The following is an 18,850-nucleotide window of genomic DNA, read 5'->3' as shown; positions in this document are numbered from 1 at the left end:
CCATTTCACAAAGAAGAAACCCTGATTGTATATAATACACAATTGTTATGTGGTGTATAATTTACTGTAGAATACTTCAGCATAGATGGTGTGATACAGATGTGTATGCTCATTGCAATCTATATCTCAGAGGTAGTCAACTGCCCTAATCAGGAATACATATTCCAGCTAGTATGTAAGCAAAAGGCAACATATGCTACAGTTATTTATCTCTGACTAACACCAGAGGTTTTGTCAATTACCATAATAGGCATTAGAAATGATTTTCATTGGTAAATGGAGGTATCCATTCTTTCTGGATTGGTTCCATAGACTGCAGAGGCCCCACCTTTCTCTGCATGAACCCACATAAAGACTTTGGGAGCTCAGCGGCCTCTGTCTTTAGGAATAGTGCCCCAGGCCTGATTGTTAAACAGTCTCGCCTCCAATTGCTGACTCCTGCTTCTTGGTCACCTGACTCCAAATAGAATGTTAAACTGACTCCTGCAAATAATGCATTTGTTCTGATGCAAGATGCCATCAGACCACCTAAAAGGATAGAGAGCTGGGGCTTGAACTTTCAGAAGTTGGTTGGCTTTTGTGCATGCTTCCAATAAATGTTCCCATGGATGGCAGAATTTGTCTGAGACTTGTGTTCACCATAGCCTGGTAGATTGTGAGTGAAAGGATGGATAGCCCTTGCCCCTAAATGTTGGAGGCTGCCAATCCCTACCAAAAATAATCTAATAATTTTAAATTACCTAATTGGCTTCGATTGTTCACTGAAGGGACTTAAACCGTATTTCCTAAAAATGAAAGCTATGACACCCTAGTGCCCAGTATAGGGACTGACCCTCAGCTTAGGAGGTGTCTAGTCAATGAACTAGGTAACCAAACATCTGGTTCCACAGGTATCCCTAGAACAAATATGGTCAGAGTAGATGATCCTATTTGCTGACAACTACAGAGAAGGAGCAATACAGCTGCATAAGAGGGTGTAGGGGAGCAAAACTTGCCATGCTAAAATGTCTCTTTGGCATGTGGATTATTTTGAGCTGAAAAACCTCAAGTCCCAAATGACTCAGAAAGAAACTCTGACTTTCGCCCTAACTGCCTAAAAGAATTTAGATAGAGGACCTGTTCCCAGAAGAGAGCTATCACTGGAGATACTTGCAAAGATATGGACTAGGTGTGGTAAGGGAAACTCTTAAGAGATCAGAGTCTATTCTGTGTCCCATTGTCTCTGCGTGGCCCAGCTAACATTTAACATTTGTTTGTTTTTCCATCTCCATGTCACTTGCTTTCCTCCCCTTTGAAATCCCAAACCACTACTCCCAACATCCTCTTTTGTCTTTAGCTGAAGATGATATTTAAGGTGAGGATTTCGGCCATTTTGGTAAGTTATTCAGTTTTCCTCTCCCATGTATCCCTGTTATTAAACTTTTGTTTGATTTTCTCCTGTTAATCTGTCTCATGTCAATTTAATTCTTAGACCAGCCAGAAGAACCTAAAGAAGGAAAATGTATCCCTCCCCAACAAGGGCCATAAAGTCCATACACTCTGAGTGCTCCTAATACAGCCCCTAGGTTGGCTTATCATGGCAAGAAAAATGGGGAATTGACAAACTTGGTCTAGATTCCATGAAGTCTGGGGAAATCAACAGACCTTCAAAAATGTATGGTTCTGCCAATATAGCAAAGGGCCGCTGTGAACCTATATATTGTGGCCAAGATACAACCCTCAACACATTTCTGCATTCCCAGCCACCAATTTTCTTCTCCAAGTTTGTTCTTGTTTGCATTCAGTTATACTTGGTTGAAAAATCTGTTCTTAATAATATTAATAGTTAAAATTAAGATTATTTTAACCTTTAAATAACTTATGTTTAACAAAACAACACTATTTTCGAAGTAAAATGACCCACACATTTTAATAACAAAATAGAGTCAGTAATCTCACTTTAAAAGGAGAGCTTTTTCAACACAATACCATTTTTTACATACGTATTGTCATGCAGTGATCAATATTTCTTAACTTGAGAATTCCATGCTTTCACATAACAGAAAACTAAATAAGAAGCAGATTGTCAAGTGCTATGATGGTGAACAGCTGCCAAAAATCTATGATTTTTTTTCCCTCTCATTCCCTTAGTATCCTGTTGCAAAAGTTATATTGAAACACTAATTCATTAAGCATTTCTCAGCATCTTCAGAAAACACACTACCATTCTATCATATCAGACTTTCTGGGAATTTTCCTTTCCAGTCTGGGCCAGAGTAATTAACTTGGCCTGAATCAGGACAGTAATTTAAAGCAGACAGCATTTATATTTTGATGGAGAATTGAGTGCTAATGCTAAAGAATTTCCATGGACGTGAATATTTTTCCCAACCTCTCCCAATATCAAGTTTCCTTGGAGTCCACCTAAATTATTATGATGCCCTACCAAAAAAATCACATTCCACTCTTCATCCATAAACCATATCTTTAGCAAGAAAACCACCGTTAGGAACTTTTCCATCAGACCTAAGTAATGTAGTATAAACAACATGCCTCAAGCAATCAGCTCTTTCCCCAACATATCGCTTTTAACAACATGCATAAAAAGGGAGCACTGCAGAAATCTGGTTCACTCCCGGAAGTTCCCTGTTCTTCCGTCTGAAATCAGTGACTGCCACTGAGTAGTTGAAGTTGGCATTCAGAAAAACCAGTTGCTTGAGACTTAAACTTCATCATTCAGCTAGGTATTCAAAAGGAAAGACAAATATTACAGTTGCATTTCGGGAACAATATTTTAAACTCTATCTTGGTACCACCATCTACTTTGCAGTCAATATTCTTTATTATTTCTTCCCTAATTCTTGGCGTCTCATTGTACTTTTTAAGGAGACATGTAGTGCAGAATGGAAGAAACAAACTCCAGTGAGTAGTAAAAAGAGATTGGTGATATGACTAAAAACAAACCACTTAGCTTCCCTGAACTAATACTGAGTGTGTGGTACTGTGTGCCAGGCAGAGTGCTAGATTGTAGGGATACAAGACAGACTTTGCCCCGTTCCTTACATTGTCATTGGGACAAACCAAAAAAAAAAAAAAAAAGATTTTTAAAGAGGGAAAAAATATCTAAGTACTTAATTGAAATAATTATAATAATTATAAATGATCATACTTTCTATGAAGGAAATAAGGATCTGAAATAGAAAGTCGATAGGCATGTGAGGGGTGACATTTTAGCTGAGACATAGTGAACGGGAATAATTCTCCCCCCAGTAAAGGAGCAGAATGGGAGGGCAGTCTTTCCAGTTCAGAAGAAGATTGTTCAAAAGCCCAGAGGAGGGAGAAAGTTTGGGGGTGTTCAAGCAACAAAAAGGCTACGAGCATGGCTGATGTTTTGAGAGGGAGGGAGAGAGGTCGGCGATGGTGGGGCTCTGTTGATGAGACACTTGGAGGCAACATACAGGAAAGCACATTGAAAGCCAGGAAATGCAAAACAAGTATAAGGGATTATTTTTAAGGACTTCCTGAATACTCATTATATACCCACAGCCAAATATAATTCTGACAGTGCCAAAACCTTTTTTAAAAGTTCCTTTGTATTTTAGTAGTGGGTAAGGTGTGAGGACAGTCCTGCCCACTGATCTCTCCCATTGGAACACCACGAGAGGTCAACTGATGAACAAGCAGGGCATTTGAATCCTGTCCTTCTCAAAGGAAGGATCCTTCCCATGGAAACATGTGCTCCTTAACCGTGGGAGAGAAAGGGACTGTGGGATGAGTACTCAGCTTTGCTTCATCTCAGGCCACCTTTAATTTGATCACTTCAGAAGAGAAATCAATTATAAGAGTGCTTCACAGTTGTTTCCATCCACCAGCAAAGATGGTGATGTTCCAGATTTTTTGATTAAACATATTAGGAATTGATTTGAAAACATGTTCCTTTTGCCTGAATAAACTATTGTCTTTGCTTTTCCTTTCTTTGTTCAGAATAAGAGAGAATTTCCCCTTAGGAACTGGCACAGAGCCTCATGCTTGGTCTGGACATCTAACGGGAGTGCATATCATCAGCAGAATAAGATTGAAGGAGCCCCCAGTTGCCATATCACTCACAAGCAGGTGTGAAAGGCCATGAAGGAATAATTTTTAATGGCAAGAGGAAGCAAAAGAGTGGTTGTCTGCCACTGTTCAATAGCAGCAGTTTAAGAGCCCAAGTCCGTTGAGATACCCTTATCTACAGTATCTTTGAGGCATGGCCTCATAGACAATACATTTATATTTGGCACAACAAACCTTAAGTTTTAAGAGTGAAAGAATTAAATCTTTTACAGGGGGAAAATCCTGTGCACAGCAGGAGAAACTGGCAGCTGGTATCAAACCACAGGCTGATTCTCTGGGATTATTTTAATTGTTCTTCATGCTGGTAATAAGAGGAATGTGTTCATTTTAGTTTAAACCATGTCAAAGCATGAGAATCAGCTCTGAGAATCTAAGTTGCCTAAATATCTGGGTCATGAAGGGGGAAAAAAGCAGTACCGATTTGGTTGTGGTGGCCAAAATACCTCCCTTAGCTCTCAGAAGGCACAAGAGAGAGGGCTTCCTACCACCCACATAGCAGGATGGTGGGTGGAGGAAGGGCAGGGTCAAAGATGTGGGAGGCAAGGAGAGGACTGGGGGACACTTGTTTGGGCATATTGGGCTAAAAGGAAGCCATGAGCCTAGGAATAAAAGAGGAAAGAAGACATGCTCCCCAGAGTTAGTATTAGAGCCCAGCTGGGGATGCAACTTACAGAAGCCTTAGATGGAAAGACAGAAATCTAGAAATGCCAACTCCTTGAGACTCCAGTCATTTCCTCCTACCCACACCTCGTTCCTACAGAATTGCTGTTCACAGCCTTGGCTGACCTGTTTCTATCACATGTCCTTTCCCCAGCCCTGGCTGATTGGATAACGGGTAGACATCTGACCTCAGAGGAACCATGGACTAGAAAGTTATGTACTTTGCTCAGAAATGAACTCAGATACACAAACACTGAGTTGTTCTCTGTTGGGTTTGAACTGGGACATATGTAAAGTAGGACTTGGAGGAGACCATGTTTCACCCATGAATGAGGATTGACAGGAGAACTGGTCTCCAGAAAATATGAAAAATACAGCAGGCATTTGAGGAAAAAAAGCACAGACAATTTGGTTTTCTAATGCAACCACAGACACAACCTCCCAATCTTTCCTAACCGAACCCAACCCAGTATCTTGTTGTAAAGGCACAGTACATAATCCACAGCAGAGAATCCCATTTTGCCATTCTCAGACATTGACTCAACAATAACTCAGTATACTACTTAGGCTCTGCAGGGTCAGGGAGGAGCAAAAAAGTGCTTCTGAGCTTCCCTAGGCATTCAGGAGATGGCCAAGCAACCAGGGTTCCATGCCTCCATCCCCCAATGTCTACAAGAGTACTCTGCTTCTATATGTTTGTTTCTTCAACCATCCATGGAAACATTTGACTAGATAAAAAGCTCCAGTGCCTAAAAGCATGGTACCATAATGAATACCATACCGATGGGAAACACGATCTTGGGCATGGATTAGTTTTGGCTTCTACAAACAAGTCGTATGCAGGACTCTGTTACTTCTCAGTCCTTCCAGTATCAGTTCCCTTTGGGACTGGTTTCTTCCACACTTTGTGAGATTCAGACCATTAGTTAGCAGCTCCATCTCACCTCTCAGTATGGGGTTGTGACTCAAACAGCCTATCATAGACTTGACATAGATGCTGGAAGGGAAAGGGCTATAAAGGGCTATAAAGATAATGAAAGTTAGTGGATGGTAGAGACCATCTTTGCTACTCAGTAGAGACAGTCTGCTGGGAATAAGCATATAAGAATCAAGGAACAAGTCAAAACAAATGGGATTGATCCCTAAATCTAGTCATGCCTCAAGAGAGAACTACACAGATATCTTGCTTGCAGGTCAACAAATTCCCTTTCTGACCTTTGCTACTTTGAGTTGGGTACTGTCACTTGTAAACAAAGACTGCTGAACAATCTATCATGCTAAATTATTATTCAGGCTTAGTGATTTTATTTATTTTTTAAGGGCTTATCTATTTCGAGAAGCTGCCCTTTTATTATAGATAGTTGAAAATTACTATACCATAATAGCAGAAACAACAATAAATCTAAAAATCTAAAAAAAGAACCACTTGAAATCTAAAAAAATTTTTTTCATTTTCAGCCCTAAACTTTTCTACTAGTTGACAGTCATCGATACAGGGTGTTAGAACAGCTCATCTTTCCTAAAGAAAATAATTTTATACCTTTGATTCATAGTTTTGTAACACCAACTCAAAGTAGAAAAAAAAATGGTGCTAAAAAAAAAATCCTATTTAATACTGAAATCTAGAATCAAATGGAAGAGGAAAATATTTGGATGGATAGAAATAGCACCTGAAATCAAGAATGCACCAATTTTTAACATCACCATCTCCTGACAAAAAAATAATTATAATAGTAATCTGTTTCAATGGAAATAAAGTACTGGAATATTTATGGTCTATGCCAGAGTTATAATGACTGCAGGGCCAGAAGTGAAGTGTCACAGCATGCTCCGCATGTTCTTAACACGGTTTCTAAAGGCTCTGGAGGCTATTAAATTTAATGAACCCATCTGCTATGAAATAGAGGTCCCAACATAATCAGTTTCCTCTATGCCATGTAATGCAGATGGCATTCTCTGTTCCACAACCCAGCAGGATGGTTTATGTTTCTCTTTAAGAGTGTCTTTTTGTTTTGACGATTTGAACTTCTTTGATATGCAGTGGTGTCTTGGGGAAAATACTGTAAATTCAGCTTCCAAGCCCCAACAACTTCCTTATGATGGCTTCAACCCCCTAAGTAATTGCTTCTAGGCAGTAGGATGTTGTAGCCTAAAGCAATCACCCAAACGACTCCTAAATGTCCTAGGTGCCATTCTGAGATGGGAAACCAAAACAAATGTGCAATTTATCATATGCAAAGCATTTTCTCTGAGTTGGACTTAGTGGGGGGTGAGGAGGAGGGATACACGTCCAATTTGCAAATGCAACTAAATTGGTTTGAAAGTTCCTACAAATTTCGTACTGAATTGTATTACCAGCAGAGGGGAGGGGCAGGGGAGCTTGGTAATGAATTCTCATTATTTTAAATGGTCACATTCCTGCTGTTTCTAAAAGATTTCTTTGCTTCCCTTCTACGTGTCACTGTGGTCTGTGCAAACTCCCCTGGAGGGATTGATCAGGGATGCTGATGCTTCTACAGTCCGATGCATGTTCTACTCTGCATACCAAGTTGGGTAGCATTCCCAAGATGATTAGGACCCAACTGGAAAACGTAAGTCATTTGCTTACAAAACAGAACAAATTCCATTGTTAATGATTTTTTGCTCTGCACCTAAGAGATAATGACTGTGCAGCACAACTTGTATTCAGATGAGAAGCCCATGAATTTCAGAATTCTGGTGTTCGCTGTTTTGTCAATTAATACATGAAATCTTATTAGATTAAACATAATTAATGCTGTTAACATTAATTCATTTATTTGGGCTTCACCAGGAGAGCAAATTGAATAGAACAGCCAGGCAGGAAACAGAATATTTAATCAGACTGGTAGTAATAGTCAGGGAGGATGGACCCTGAAAGGAAAATTCTGTCTGTCTTGATTCTAGGTCAGGCTGGATTAAACACAACCCTGGACTCTCATGTGCAAAAATCCTAACTCAGCTTCTGTTCACAAACTTTTATCTTGATCTTGTCCAGACCCAGAACTGTATGAATTAATGTATAATTAATAAAGAGGGAAAGTACTATACTCTTAGGTCATTACAAGCTATTCACTTAAGTATTAAATCAATTATATTATTATATTTGTTGCTGCTGGGTCTCCCACTGGATAGATACTATTTTTTTTTATTTTTTCCTCCTAACTAGTCAAAAATCTCTAGGGAAGCACATTGAGACCATGAAAATATCCTGCTCATCATCAAAATTCCCCCCTAGATTTAGCATCCATGGATGACCTTCACCCTAATCAATCTTTACTAAAATCGTTGCCCACTGGTGATTTTCCATCTCAGGACTCCCTCCCTCCACACCCACCAGGCAGCATCCCATTGCCCACTGCACACCGCACTCCCTCCCATCCATTTCATCATCTATTTAGTCCATCTGTTTGAGATTTGTTTACTTATTTAGAACACATTGATTTGTTTTATTCAAGTTATAGTCCATTACTCTTCTATTTAATTTTGAGGCTCAAATAATCCCAGAGTTGACCAGTGAGAGCCCCTTCACGTTGATTCTTGGGCCTTTTGATGTGACCTCGTGGTTTTGAGTGCTTCGTTACTGTCTGGCACAAAATATGCCAGGCTTTTTGTTTGTTTGTTTGTTTTTAACATTAAGACTCCATTACATCCATGTACCACAGTTTATCCAATTGATCTCTTATGGTTGGGGATTTAGGTAACTTTCAATATTTTGAAATGACAAGCAATTCTGCAGTGAACAAACTTATGCATATGTATTTTTGGATTGTTGGAGGTTTATCTTCAGGGTTAATTCCTAGAAGTAGAATTTCTGGGTCAAAGGGTAAATGCACATTTCCCCTTCCTATACCCCAATTCTGTCTTCCCACAAGCATGTACAAGCGTCCCTTTCCCACAGCCTCACCAACAAAGTTAAGCTTTTCATTTCTGCCACTCTAATAGATGAGAGAAATGGTATCTCAAACCATACTTTAATTTGCATTTTTCTTACAATGTGTGAAGTTGTACATATTCCATATGTTTAAAAACCATTTTTATTATTTTTGTGTGAATTGTCTGCTCATGTCTTTTGCTCATTTTTTTCTATAGGAATTTTGGGGTTTCCCCCTTAATTTTTGAAAGTTCTTTATATATTAGGATTATTAGTTCTTTATGTGTGCTATATGCTGCATATTTTCTCCTATTTTACCATTTGCTTTTTGATTTTGCTTCTTTTTGACTGTGCTTGATTTTTTTACTTATAAAAGTTGGGTTTTGTTTTGCTTATATTTTAAGTAGTCAAACCTACTTTTATTTATATTGCATCTGGATTTTGGAGTCATTGTTAGAAAGCCATTCTCTGGACTCAGGTTATAGAGGAATTCACTAGATTTTGTTCTAGTGCTTATGTGGTTTCATTTTTTACAGTTTAGCTCTCTGATCCCCTTGGATATTTTTCTCCGGTGTGATGTGAAGAAAATAACTAATTTTATCTTCTCCTAAATAGCTATCTAGTTTTCCCAAAAGCATTTATTACAAAGCCCATCCTAGCCTTACTGATTTGAGATGCCACCTTTATCACAAACTAAATTTCCCTACGTATGTGGGGCTTTTTTTTTGGACCTTCTACTCTACTGATCTGTCTGTTTATCCAGGTGCTAGTCCCATGGAGACTCTGTTTTATATTTTTTACATTGATGAAACAAATAAGATGACAGGCCCAACTGGCTGTTCAGGGTTTGTACACAGAACCACTGGGTGTCTGGATCAGTCCGTTCCTGGCTGGCTGCCCTCCTCCTCTCCTCTTCCCCGGCCTTACTCAACCACACATATGAGGAAGAGATGAAACCATCACTGTTGTTGCTCTGTTATTACTGTTAGTATGGTGCCGACACAAATGGGGTGGCTTAGTTATTTCACGTCCATGATTCTAAACCAAACTGGGTCAGACTCTGAACGTGATAAAAGCCCAAGGTCTCCCTGGCAACCAGAGATGGTTCTTCAGCTTAACACCCATCTCCACTCAGGGTGATTTCTCCTGGGGACGGGCTACCCGTTCCTGACAAGTTTGTATTTCCATGGTCCCACTGTGTAGTTGAAGGCTGTGTGTGGGGGGGTGCAGGCTGCTTTGCTGGCCCCCAAGACGGGTTCCCACATGCTGCTCCTGCCCTGTATCTGCCTGCCCCTGCCAGAAGAGCAGCAGGAACGAGAGAGCTCGTGGAGAGAAAAGCTGGCCCGTGGCAGCCATTGAGATCACTCTGGAGGATGGCTGGTCTGGGTTACAGCGATTAATGTGATGTTAATCCCGACACAAATGATAGGAGAGGGGCCCTCTGAGAACATTTACAATCAATAAATGAAAAATGCCACTCCCATCAGATTCATTATCACTATGAAAAATCACCCAGCAACTACACAAGAAACCTGGCCATTGAGCCATTATTTGATGATTGGCAACACTCCTCCTTTTAAGGTAATTCGGCACCAGAATCTTTTTTCCTTGGAATTTGGCTTTAGAATGAGCTCATGGCCAGAGTTGCAACAACAATCAGTGCCTATATAACCACCACTGAAGCATTTTCTCACTTGTTCAAGGGAAGAAAAGGCAGCTGCGGCCTCTATGGTGGCTCCAGTTCACTGTCAGAACTGAAGATGGTCCCACCTTCCCAAGCTGAGACCCAAGATTCACCCCCAGGACTGGGCCTCTCCGATGATGGCAAGGACCAAATCTTACACACCTGTCATCATTGCCACACTGACAGAACTTGTACACTTGTGAGAAGGAAAAAAAGGTAGAGAAGACAGAAACCAAAAGTGAGTTTTCTGTGCTGACCAGACACCTTCCAGAAGAACCTGTTACATTCTCTGATATTAGGAGTTGTCACTAACCTTGCTTGCTAAGAGACCAACGCAAACCATACAAATATGGAAGATGTCAGTGAACCTCGTTACTGAGAAGGAATGCTACAACTACCATCTTCTGGAATAAACCCAGGGAAACTCTCCCATGGTAGGAGGAACCCTCAGGCTCTCCCCTGGGGCTCTGGGGACTCACAGTGCTGTCGATGTACGCTTCAGTCCACACCACGTCGTGCTCCTGGTCGATGACTTTGGGCCGGCTGAGTACGTGGAGGTACTCCATGACATTTTCCTGCACATCAGCCAAGGTGGAGATCTGGGTGAAAAATCCTGCCAAGGGAGAACCACGTTTAGTAAAGACAGGAACAACTACAACTGGCGAGCAGACCTACGCTATGCCTTCTTAGCCTCTAGCTAATTTCTTTCTTCCCTTTTCCTTTTTAAACATTGTCTCCTCTCTACCATCACCCACTTAATGAGCAATGTGTTCATGTTAGAAAACAGAGTCAAGCAAAAAGAATAAAATGAAGATCAACCACAAACCCACCTCCCAGAAGGAGTTCCTGTTAATCCTTTGGAGAATCTCTCTCCAGATGTTTTCTATACATATACATATAGACTTTCTCTGGTAGATATGGGAGTCCTCTCTACATGCCATTTTGTAACCCCCCCCCCCTTTTTTTTCATTTTAGTGTATTTATTTCCAATGGGAAAACTAAACAGCACAAAATTTAAAGGCTGTCTTATTTTTATAACTATAATAGTTATAATAATTTTTTCTTTTTTTAAAAATTTTTATTGGCGTATAGTTGATTTACAAGGTTGTGCTAGTTTCAGGTGTACAGCAAAGTCAATCAGTTATACATATACATATATCCACTCTTTTTTAGATTCTTTTCCCATATGGGTCATTACAGAGTACTGAGTAGAGTTCCCTGTGCTATTTTATATGTAGTTGTGTGTATATGTCAATCCCAATCTCCCAATTTATCCCTCCCCCCTATAATTAATTTTTGAGTGCTTAATAAGGGGCACAAAATTTGCTGAACACCCGATAAGATTTGCCTCATTTATTCCTGACAACATGATGAAGTGAGGATAACTTGCCCACTTTACAGATAAGATGACTGAGGCAGACCGAGCATATGTGTTTCGGCTGTGTTCTCACCGGTATCAAGTGGCAAATACAGAAGGTGAAATGAGGCTTGAGTATCTTAATCTATGCCTTTTGCTTCTACAGAATTTTGCTCTTTGTGTGTTTAAGGCTGAAACTCCAGCTCAAACCCTCATGTAGTTACCAGACCTGCCTTTTGAATATGCTGGGTAGACATGGTTTCTCAGTAACATAAAAAGTTCTAAACATGCTATCATCTTGTGGGTGGAGAGGCCATTTTGATCTCGAGTTCAGGTACTGCTATGCTCCTCTTCAGCTTGGGGTCCTGTTGGCTTTGCTGGGAGTTAGGAGATGTTAGAAGGGAAGGGCTGAACTGAGCACAGGTCTGGATCCCCAGGAGGGGGCCCTTCATTCAAACATTTATGGAAGGCTTTCTTGGTGCCTACCACTGGAGCAGCAGGAGTTAACTAGATGAGCATGACCCCTGCTTCCTGGAGGCCTGGGAGGTCTGAGTAAGCTGACAACTACAAAATAGCACAGTCAACATTATAGAGAAACACACAGCCTGGACAGCCAATCACTTGGCTACCCTGAAGGATGAGGAACAGTTAGCTAGAGGAAGGGGGGTTAAAGACTATGTCCGGCAAAGCAAGGAATGTAAGTAAAGGCCCAAGGTCAGAATTAGACCCATTCTAGGAACTGAAAAAAACTCAGAATGGCTGGAGTAAAAAGCTGGGGGAGAGTGAGTAGAAGTAGGGTGCTGTAAGATCAGAGGAATTAGCAGAGAGACTATCACATAAGATCTTGGGAAGGAGTTTAGACTTTATCCTACAGGCAAGTAGTCATGGAAGCATTTTAAGCAGGGCGACACTGGATGGACACAGATTCATGTTTCCTCCCCATGCCTCTAAATAAGGACCTTTATAACTAAGTTTATGCCAGCTCCTACTTGCCAACAAATGAGAGAGGATATGTGTGCCTCTGAAGCCAGATCTGTCACAGCACTTGCTGTAGTGTTTATAGAACCTCTTAGTGTTTAATACAGGGCTCAGGGTAAGGAAACGCCAGCCCTTTTGTTGTCCAGAAAGGACCAGGACCCTCCCAGGGCATTTCCAAACAAAAGCCAGCTGGTTTGAATTTGGTATACCAACCCCAAACCAGGTTGGGACCATGTGGCTTCTGGCTTCCCGGTGACAGCTCTGCACAGTGCTAATTAACATGCACTGTCACTGCTGTCCACTCCACCCTCCTGGCCAGGGCCAGAGCCTCGCCCATCCCAGTAGAAACTGAGCCCCAAAGGCCTGTGAGACCCTGCTCTAGCTCAGGGCTCTGGAGCAGGGCCCATGTGTACCTTGGCACTCCCTCAGAGGTCAGGCACTACAGTTAGGAATGTCCATCTGGGTCACTGCTCACGCAAGGCTTCCAGGTGGCCCGTCTTAGAGGCATAGTGGGAAAGACAAGTTTTAAAGAAGATTGCTGGATGACAGCAAGCATCATAGTTATAATCCCTCCACAAACCACGACTGCAATCAGTGTTTGAATAAGAAAGAAAACATTTCAGCTCTTCTCTAGTAGGTAAACCTTTGGCTCTGCATGAAGGGTCTTAGAGAGACAAACATGACACAGAGGACAAACCAAGAGAGGTGTTGCCATGTTGATAAGAGGAGGAGAGAACTCCATGGTCCTGAACTGTGAGGACACCTGGGTGAGCAATTCACAGTATAGCACTATTCGTACTGTGGGTTCCTGTACCAAATGTGCAGTAAACACAACCTCTCTTGGAAGGAGTTTTTCTTGGTTGTCTGTGTTTTCATTCTAATCCTCAAAGCCAACAGTAAAAATCCCTGATTTGGCTTTTCCAAAATAGGGCCAAGAGAAGGGAGGGAATAAATAGAAGGAGGGAGATGGGAGAGATAGATTCTCAGCATTCAAGGGGAGTGGGAAGGAAAAACAATCACACATTTGGAAGGGGATGGAGCTGAGGGATCATCCTCACTTGGCCTTGCTTATCATAATCAAAGTTCTGAAAAGTTACAAAAAGCTGGCTACAGACCCATAGCCAACAGTATACCTGACACCTCCATAAGGATGACTAACAGGATTCTCAGACTGAACTCGTCCAAAGCCAACTCCTGATTTCCCTGGCCAAACCTATTCCTCCCACATTGGGTCTTTCCCATCTCAGCAAATGACACCACTGCCAAACTAGGCCAAACACTTAAGAATTATCCTTGATAGCCATCATTTCCTCACCCCACCCCATAGCTAATCCACCAGCATGTTCTTCTGGCCCTATCTCTAAAATATGTCTCAAGTCCAATCCCGCATTTCCACTGCTCCCACCCTACTCCAGACTCCACTGTCTCTCCCCCAGGGTACAGCAACAACCACCCTTGCCCCACAAATCCCCCTCCTTGTTAACTAGACTCCTGACAGCAGTCAAAGGAAAGTATAAAGCAGACCATCTAAAGTATAAAGCAGACCATCATCTCCCTGCCTAAAATTCTAAAACAGCTTCTATTTAGGGTTAGAATAAAATCCAAATTCCTTACCTGACCTCTAAGACTCTCCCTCACTAGGCCCCCGCCTCCCTGGATGAACTCATCCCCTTCCATCCTCCCACCAAGCTCATCTACCTGACCCTCCCCAGGAGCTTGCACCTACTATACCCTCTGCCTGGCACACCATTTATCCAGTTTTCTACGGATGGTTCCTTTGGATCATTCAGGGGTTAGCTGTCTGAACTCATTTCCTCTTGCTTCACCTTGCTTTCACTTTCTTCTGAAGATTCATCAATGCTGAATTCTGATTTACTTGTTTACTTTGTTCTCTGTCAATGGAATATTGGCTCCATGAAATGTTACAAAAAGCTGGCGCCTGTCTTGTCCAGAGTGATATTCCCAGAAACAGCACATGGCTCTGTGAGAGCCATTACTGAAGCAACGACATTCACCAAAGTCTTACTGTGATTCACATTGTCGCTCTACACTTGGGTAACACAACAGCTCTACATGTGTGTGTGCTCGTTGTATAGGGAGGAAACAGAAACAACAGAGTTTAGTAATTTGTCTTGGATCAATTCGAATACAGATTCATTTGATTCCGAAACCTTTGCTCTTAACCACTGAAGACACTGCCTCTTCCTGTAATGGCAAAGGACAGCATGGCGGCTGCTCAGACCATGGTCCTCCTCTGTAAGGACACCCCTAATGGGCTGTTTGAATCTCTGTGGCTGGGAAAGTTTGAGGCTGGGGTGGGGAAATATGTGGTTGCCCTATGAGGTTCCTGGCAAATGCACAGTAGTTAGCACCAAAGGTCTACTCAAAACCCATACCACAGTTCTAACTTATATTTCAATATATAGACCAGAAATGCAGATGTATAAAAGGTAAGAAAAGCTAGAATTACAAAGATAATATTAATAATGTACACTGCAAAGCTTAATGCAAATCATGCAAATCAGATCGTCTAACCCCAACCCATTAAACTGTAAAACTTTTCTGAAAGAGTCTCTTTTTGTTTTTAAATGTTTTTCATATAAGTTTTAGTTAACAAATGTACCTTTTGATGGATAACAGGAGGGCTGGACTCTTTGGCTGTAACCATAGATGCTTCCCTCCTTCTCCCTCTGCATCCTTTGAACTGGGCACTTTCCCTCCCCTTCCCTCACCTCTTTTTATTTCTTTTAAATTCTAGCTCTTGAATGTTTATCCTCTTCTTTAATGTGCATTTTTGGACTTCATATATCATGTAAGAAAACAGAATCAGCAATCTTTTGGTAATTATCAAGGAGTAATTAATGCTGAAATTAGCCACCTATTATAAATGATCTGCTCATTTTTCTCCATAACATCAATTTATTTACCTATTCCCTTACAGAGTCTCCTGTGAACTCTGAGTTACAACTACTCAGTGTGATAAACCACATGCAGCCTGGTGCTTTGTATTTCTGATACTTTACTACCCTTACTTAGAGATTTCTTAAGAGTCCCTTGTCTAAGTGGTGCCTCTGCATGGGATGCTCCATCAGTACATCATTCAACACTCCACTTTGCAATGACACCAGATCTGAGGGACCCCGGAGTCTGCTCCTCAGTGGGAGACCATGGCTGTCTACCTCACCAGTAAGGTCTGGGTAAGGTCCTCGTTCTACTTTTGGTGTGATGGGCACTGCTCCCTTGAGTCTTTTCAAAGACTCTTTTCCCCTCTGACATAAGGCAGGCTGAAAACAAGAAAGCCAGTGATCAGGTCCCAGTCTTCTCAAGGCAATAAGGTAGGCAGTGATGTTGCTGGTGTGACCTGGTGGGCATCCTCTTACCGAACAACAGTGTTCTTGGAAGACCCTCACAATATTCTGTCCCATCTTCGTCCTCCCCATCAACATCACACACTACTGAAAATCACTTTTTTTCTATAGAAAAATGCAGAATTGATAAACAACCTTCTACCTCCATATCCCTTTGGACAATTACAAAGAACAAGTAAGAGGTCTGTTGGGCCCTGAGAGCTGAAGGGCACATGTCCGATGAGTTGGAAAGAGAAGACCAAGGAGAGAATGACCACTAGGGCAGGGAGCCCAGGGGCCTCAGTGGGCATGTGCCACCTGGAGAAGGGGGCTCCCAAGTGTGAAACTATCAGAATCAGCCAGAACCTCTGATTTAGGAGCAAGTCTTTTGTGTGTGAATAATATTACATTTTTCTCTTTTTTTTTAACATCTTTATTAGAGTATAATTGCTTTACAATGGTGTGTTAGTCTCTGCTTCATAACAAAGTGAATCAGCCACACACATTCATACATCCCCACATCTCCTCCCTCCCGCATCTCCTTCCCACCCTCCCCATCCCACCCCTCCAGGCGGTCACAAAGCACCAAGCTGATCTCCCTGTGCCACGTGGCTGCTTCCCACCAGCCATCTACCCTACACCCAGTAGTATATATACGTCCATGTCACCCTCTCACTTTGTCCCAGCCCACCCTTCCCCCTCCCCGTGTCCTCAAGTCTATAATATTATATTTTTAATTTCAAATTTCATGCTAGAAAAAATAATTTAAAGCAGGGGTCCCCAATCCCTGGGGACCATGGTTACTGGTCCTCGGCCTGTTAGGAACCAGGCCGAACAGCAGGAGGTGAGCAGCGGGCAAGCTAGTGACGCTTCATCTGCCGCTCCTTATCGCTCCCCATTGCTCTCTTCACCGCCTGACCATCCCCCCCATCGCTCGCGTTACCGCCTGAACCATCCTCCCCCACCCAGTCTGTGGAAAAATTGCCTTCCATGAAACTGGTCCCTGGTGCCAAAAAGGTTGGGAAGCTCTAATTTAAAGGATCACACTGTGGAGCTAGGAATGCTGGCTTGCCTGCAGCTCTGTCGCTGTGCCCCATTCCACCCTGCCTCGTCTCCTCGGAGAGCCTTAATATCTCCATTTGTAAAATGTCAGAAACTGGACCACATGCCTACACAAGCTGAAGCAGGACAATTTCTGGAACACATAGGCTGGGTATAAATCCCAGCTCCAGTCTTTATTAACTATAGACCATTAAAGTCCTTCCTCAACATCTAGATTCCTTTTCCTAGATTCTCTCAAATCATGGGAAATATTCCTCTATGAACCATGACTTTCTTCTCCCCAAAGCGAAGCAACCTCACACCCTGGTGAAGAGTTAGGCTCAGGCTTTGGATCAACTGGGCCTGAATCCTGGCTCTGCCACCTGCTAGCTGGTAACCTGGGGCGAGCTGCTAGTCTCTCTGAGTCTCAGTTTCCTTCTCATGCACTTTATACAACTTTAATGAGGGTCAAAAGAGATAATACATAAAAGTACTTTGCACTTTACCTGGCACTTAGTAAGAAGTTTGTCATCCTTAGTTGCTATTAACAACAGTAGCACCATCTTCATCTTCACAACTATTACCCTTTCCACTCAAATTCTCAAGTTCTATGGAATCTACACAAAGAATGTATACAACTTAAGTCTCCATTAATGGAAAAATGGATTAAAAAGATACAGTGTATACACACACACACACACAAAGGAATATTATTCAGCATGAGAAACAAGGAAATCCTGCCATTTGCAAAAACATGTATGGACCTTGAGTACATCTTGCTAAATAAGATAAGTCAGACAGAGAAAGACAAATACTGTATGATATCACTGGTATGTGGAATCTAGAAAAGTGAAAATCATAGCAACAGAGTTGAAAGGGGATTACCACGGGCTGGGGATTGGGGAATTGGAGAGCTATTGGTTGAAGAGTACAAAAAAAGAATTATACAAAGGTATCTTGAATAACTGTCATTTTTGCCTTCTTCCACCTTTTCTGAAACAGCAAAAAATTTTAATTGCCAGTTTTCCCCTACTCCAAACAACCATTCTGGTCTCATAAATTTGACACTTGGAAAGGTATAGTGAGGTTAAGAGATTTCTAGTGGGAAAAGGCTGTGGGTCTGAACTTCCAAGGAGGTCTCAGGCCGCCAGTTCTCTTTCAAACAAGGAGAGACTGACCATTAGCCTATCAAAGAGGGACAGGCTGAGCAGATAACCAAGAGAGACTCATGTGGCGTTTCCATTCGATCTAATGATGACAGATAGGTTGAGAACCAAACACAGAGACCCTTCTTTATTTGCACAGCTGGAAAACACTCCATTCACCGTGATTTTTGAAGGAGAATCAGGCAGTGCTTATTTAAAATCTTGGCACACTGAACATTACAGAAGGTCATCAAGGCTTTATGGAGTATCTGGGCTAGTTGGCCCCTCTTTTCAGTTTTCCCAGTTCACTTGTTTAACCAGCAGTGTGAATGCAGAATTTTAAGTTCTATAAGCCATTCTACAGTGGCAATAATTGTTTTAATGTATTTTAAATGGTTTGCTGCTTTGCCTCATTAGGGCTGGTTGCCTCAAGATAGGACCTAGTTATGCATAAAATGAGACAAACCAATGAGCTCCAGGCCTCTCTGGATTTTGCTAGTGGATTGGAGGAGGCAGAGAACTCCTGTGAGGGCTATGAATATGCCCAGACATCCATTTCCAGAGGGCAGTGTCAGAGGTCCACTGACTGAGAACTGTCTCCATGGCTACCAGACTTCCAAACAAGAAGTTTCACACCGATAGCAGGTCCTTGAC

At 41.9% G+C, this 18,850-nt stretch overlaps 1 protein-coding gene across 1 annotated transcript in view; it reads right to left on the bottom strand.

Annotated features, from left to right (window-relative positions):
- The window catches only part of CACNA2D3 (calcium voltage-gated channel auxiliary subunit alpha2delta 3), a 768,110-nt gene that overhangs the window by 254,386 nt on the left and 494,874 nt on the right, over positions 1-18,850 (bottom strand). The window contains 1 exon segment of the mRNA XM_036869418.1: positions 10,808-10,941. Within this exon segment, the coding sequence (XP_036725313.1) occupies positions 10,808-10,941 (134 nt within the window).

Source organism: Balaenoptera musculus, chromosome 11 (genome assembly GCF_009873245.2).
Source record: "Balaenoptera musculus isolate JJ_BM4_2016_0621 chromosome 11, mBalMus1.pri.v3, whole genome shotgun sequence".
In the NCBI taxonomy this organism is placed as follows: domain Eukaryota; kingdom Metazoa; phylum Chordata; class Mammalia; order Artiodactyla; family Balaenopteridae; genus Balaenoptera; species Balaenoptera musculus.
Note: the sequence above shows the minus strand (reverse complement) of the source record. Positions and strands in the feature narration are given on the sequence as shown.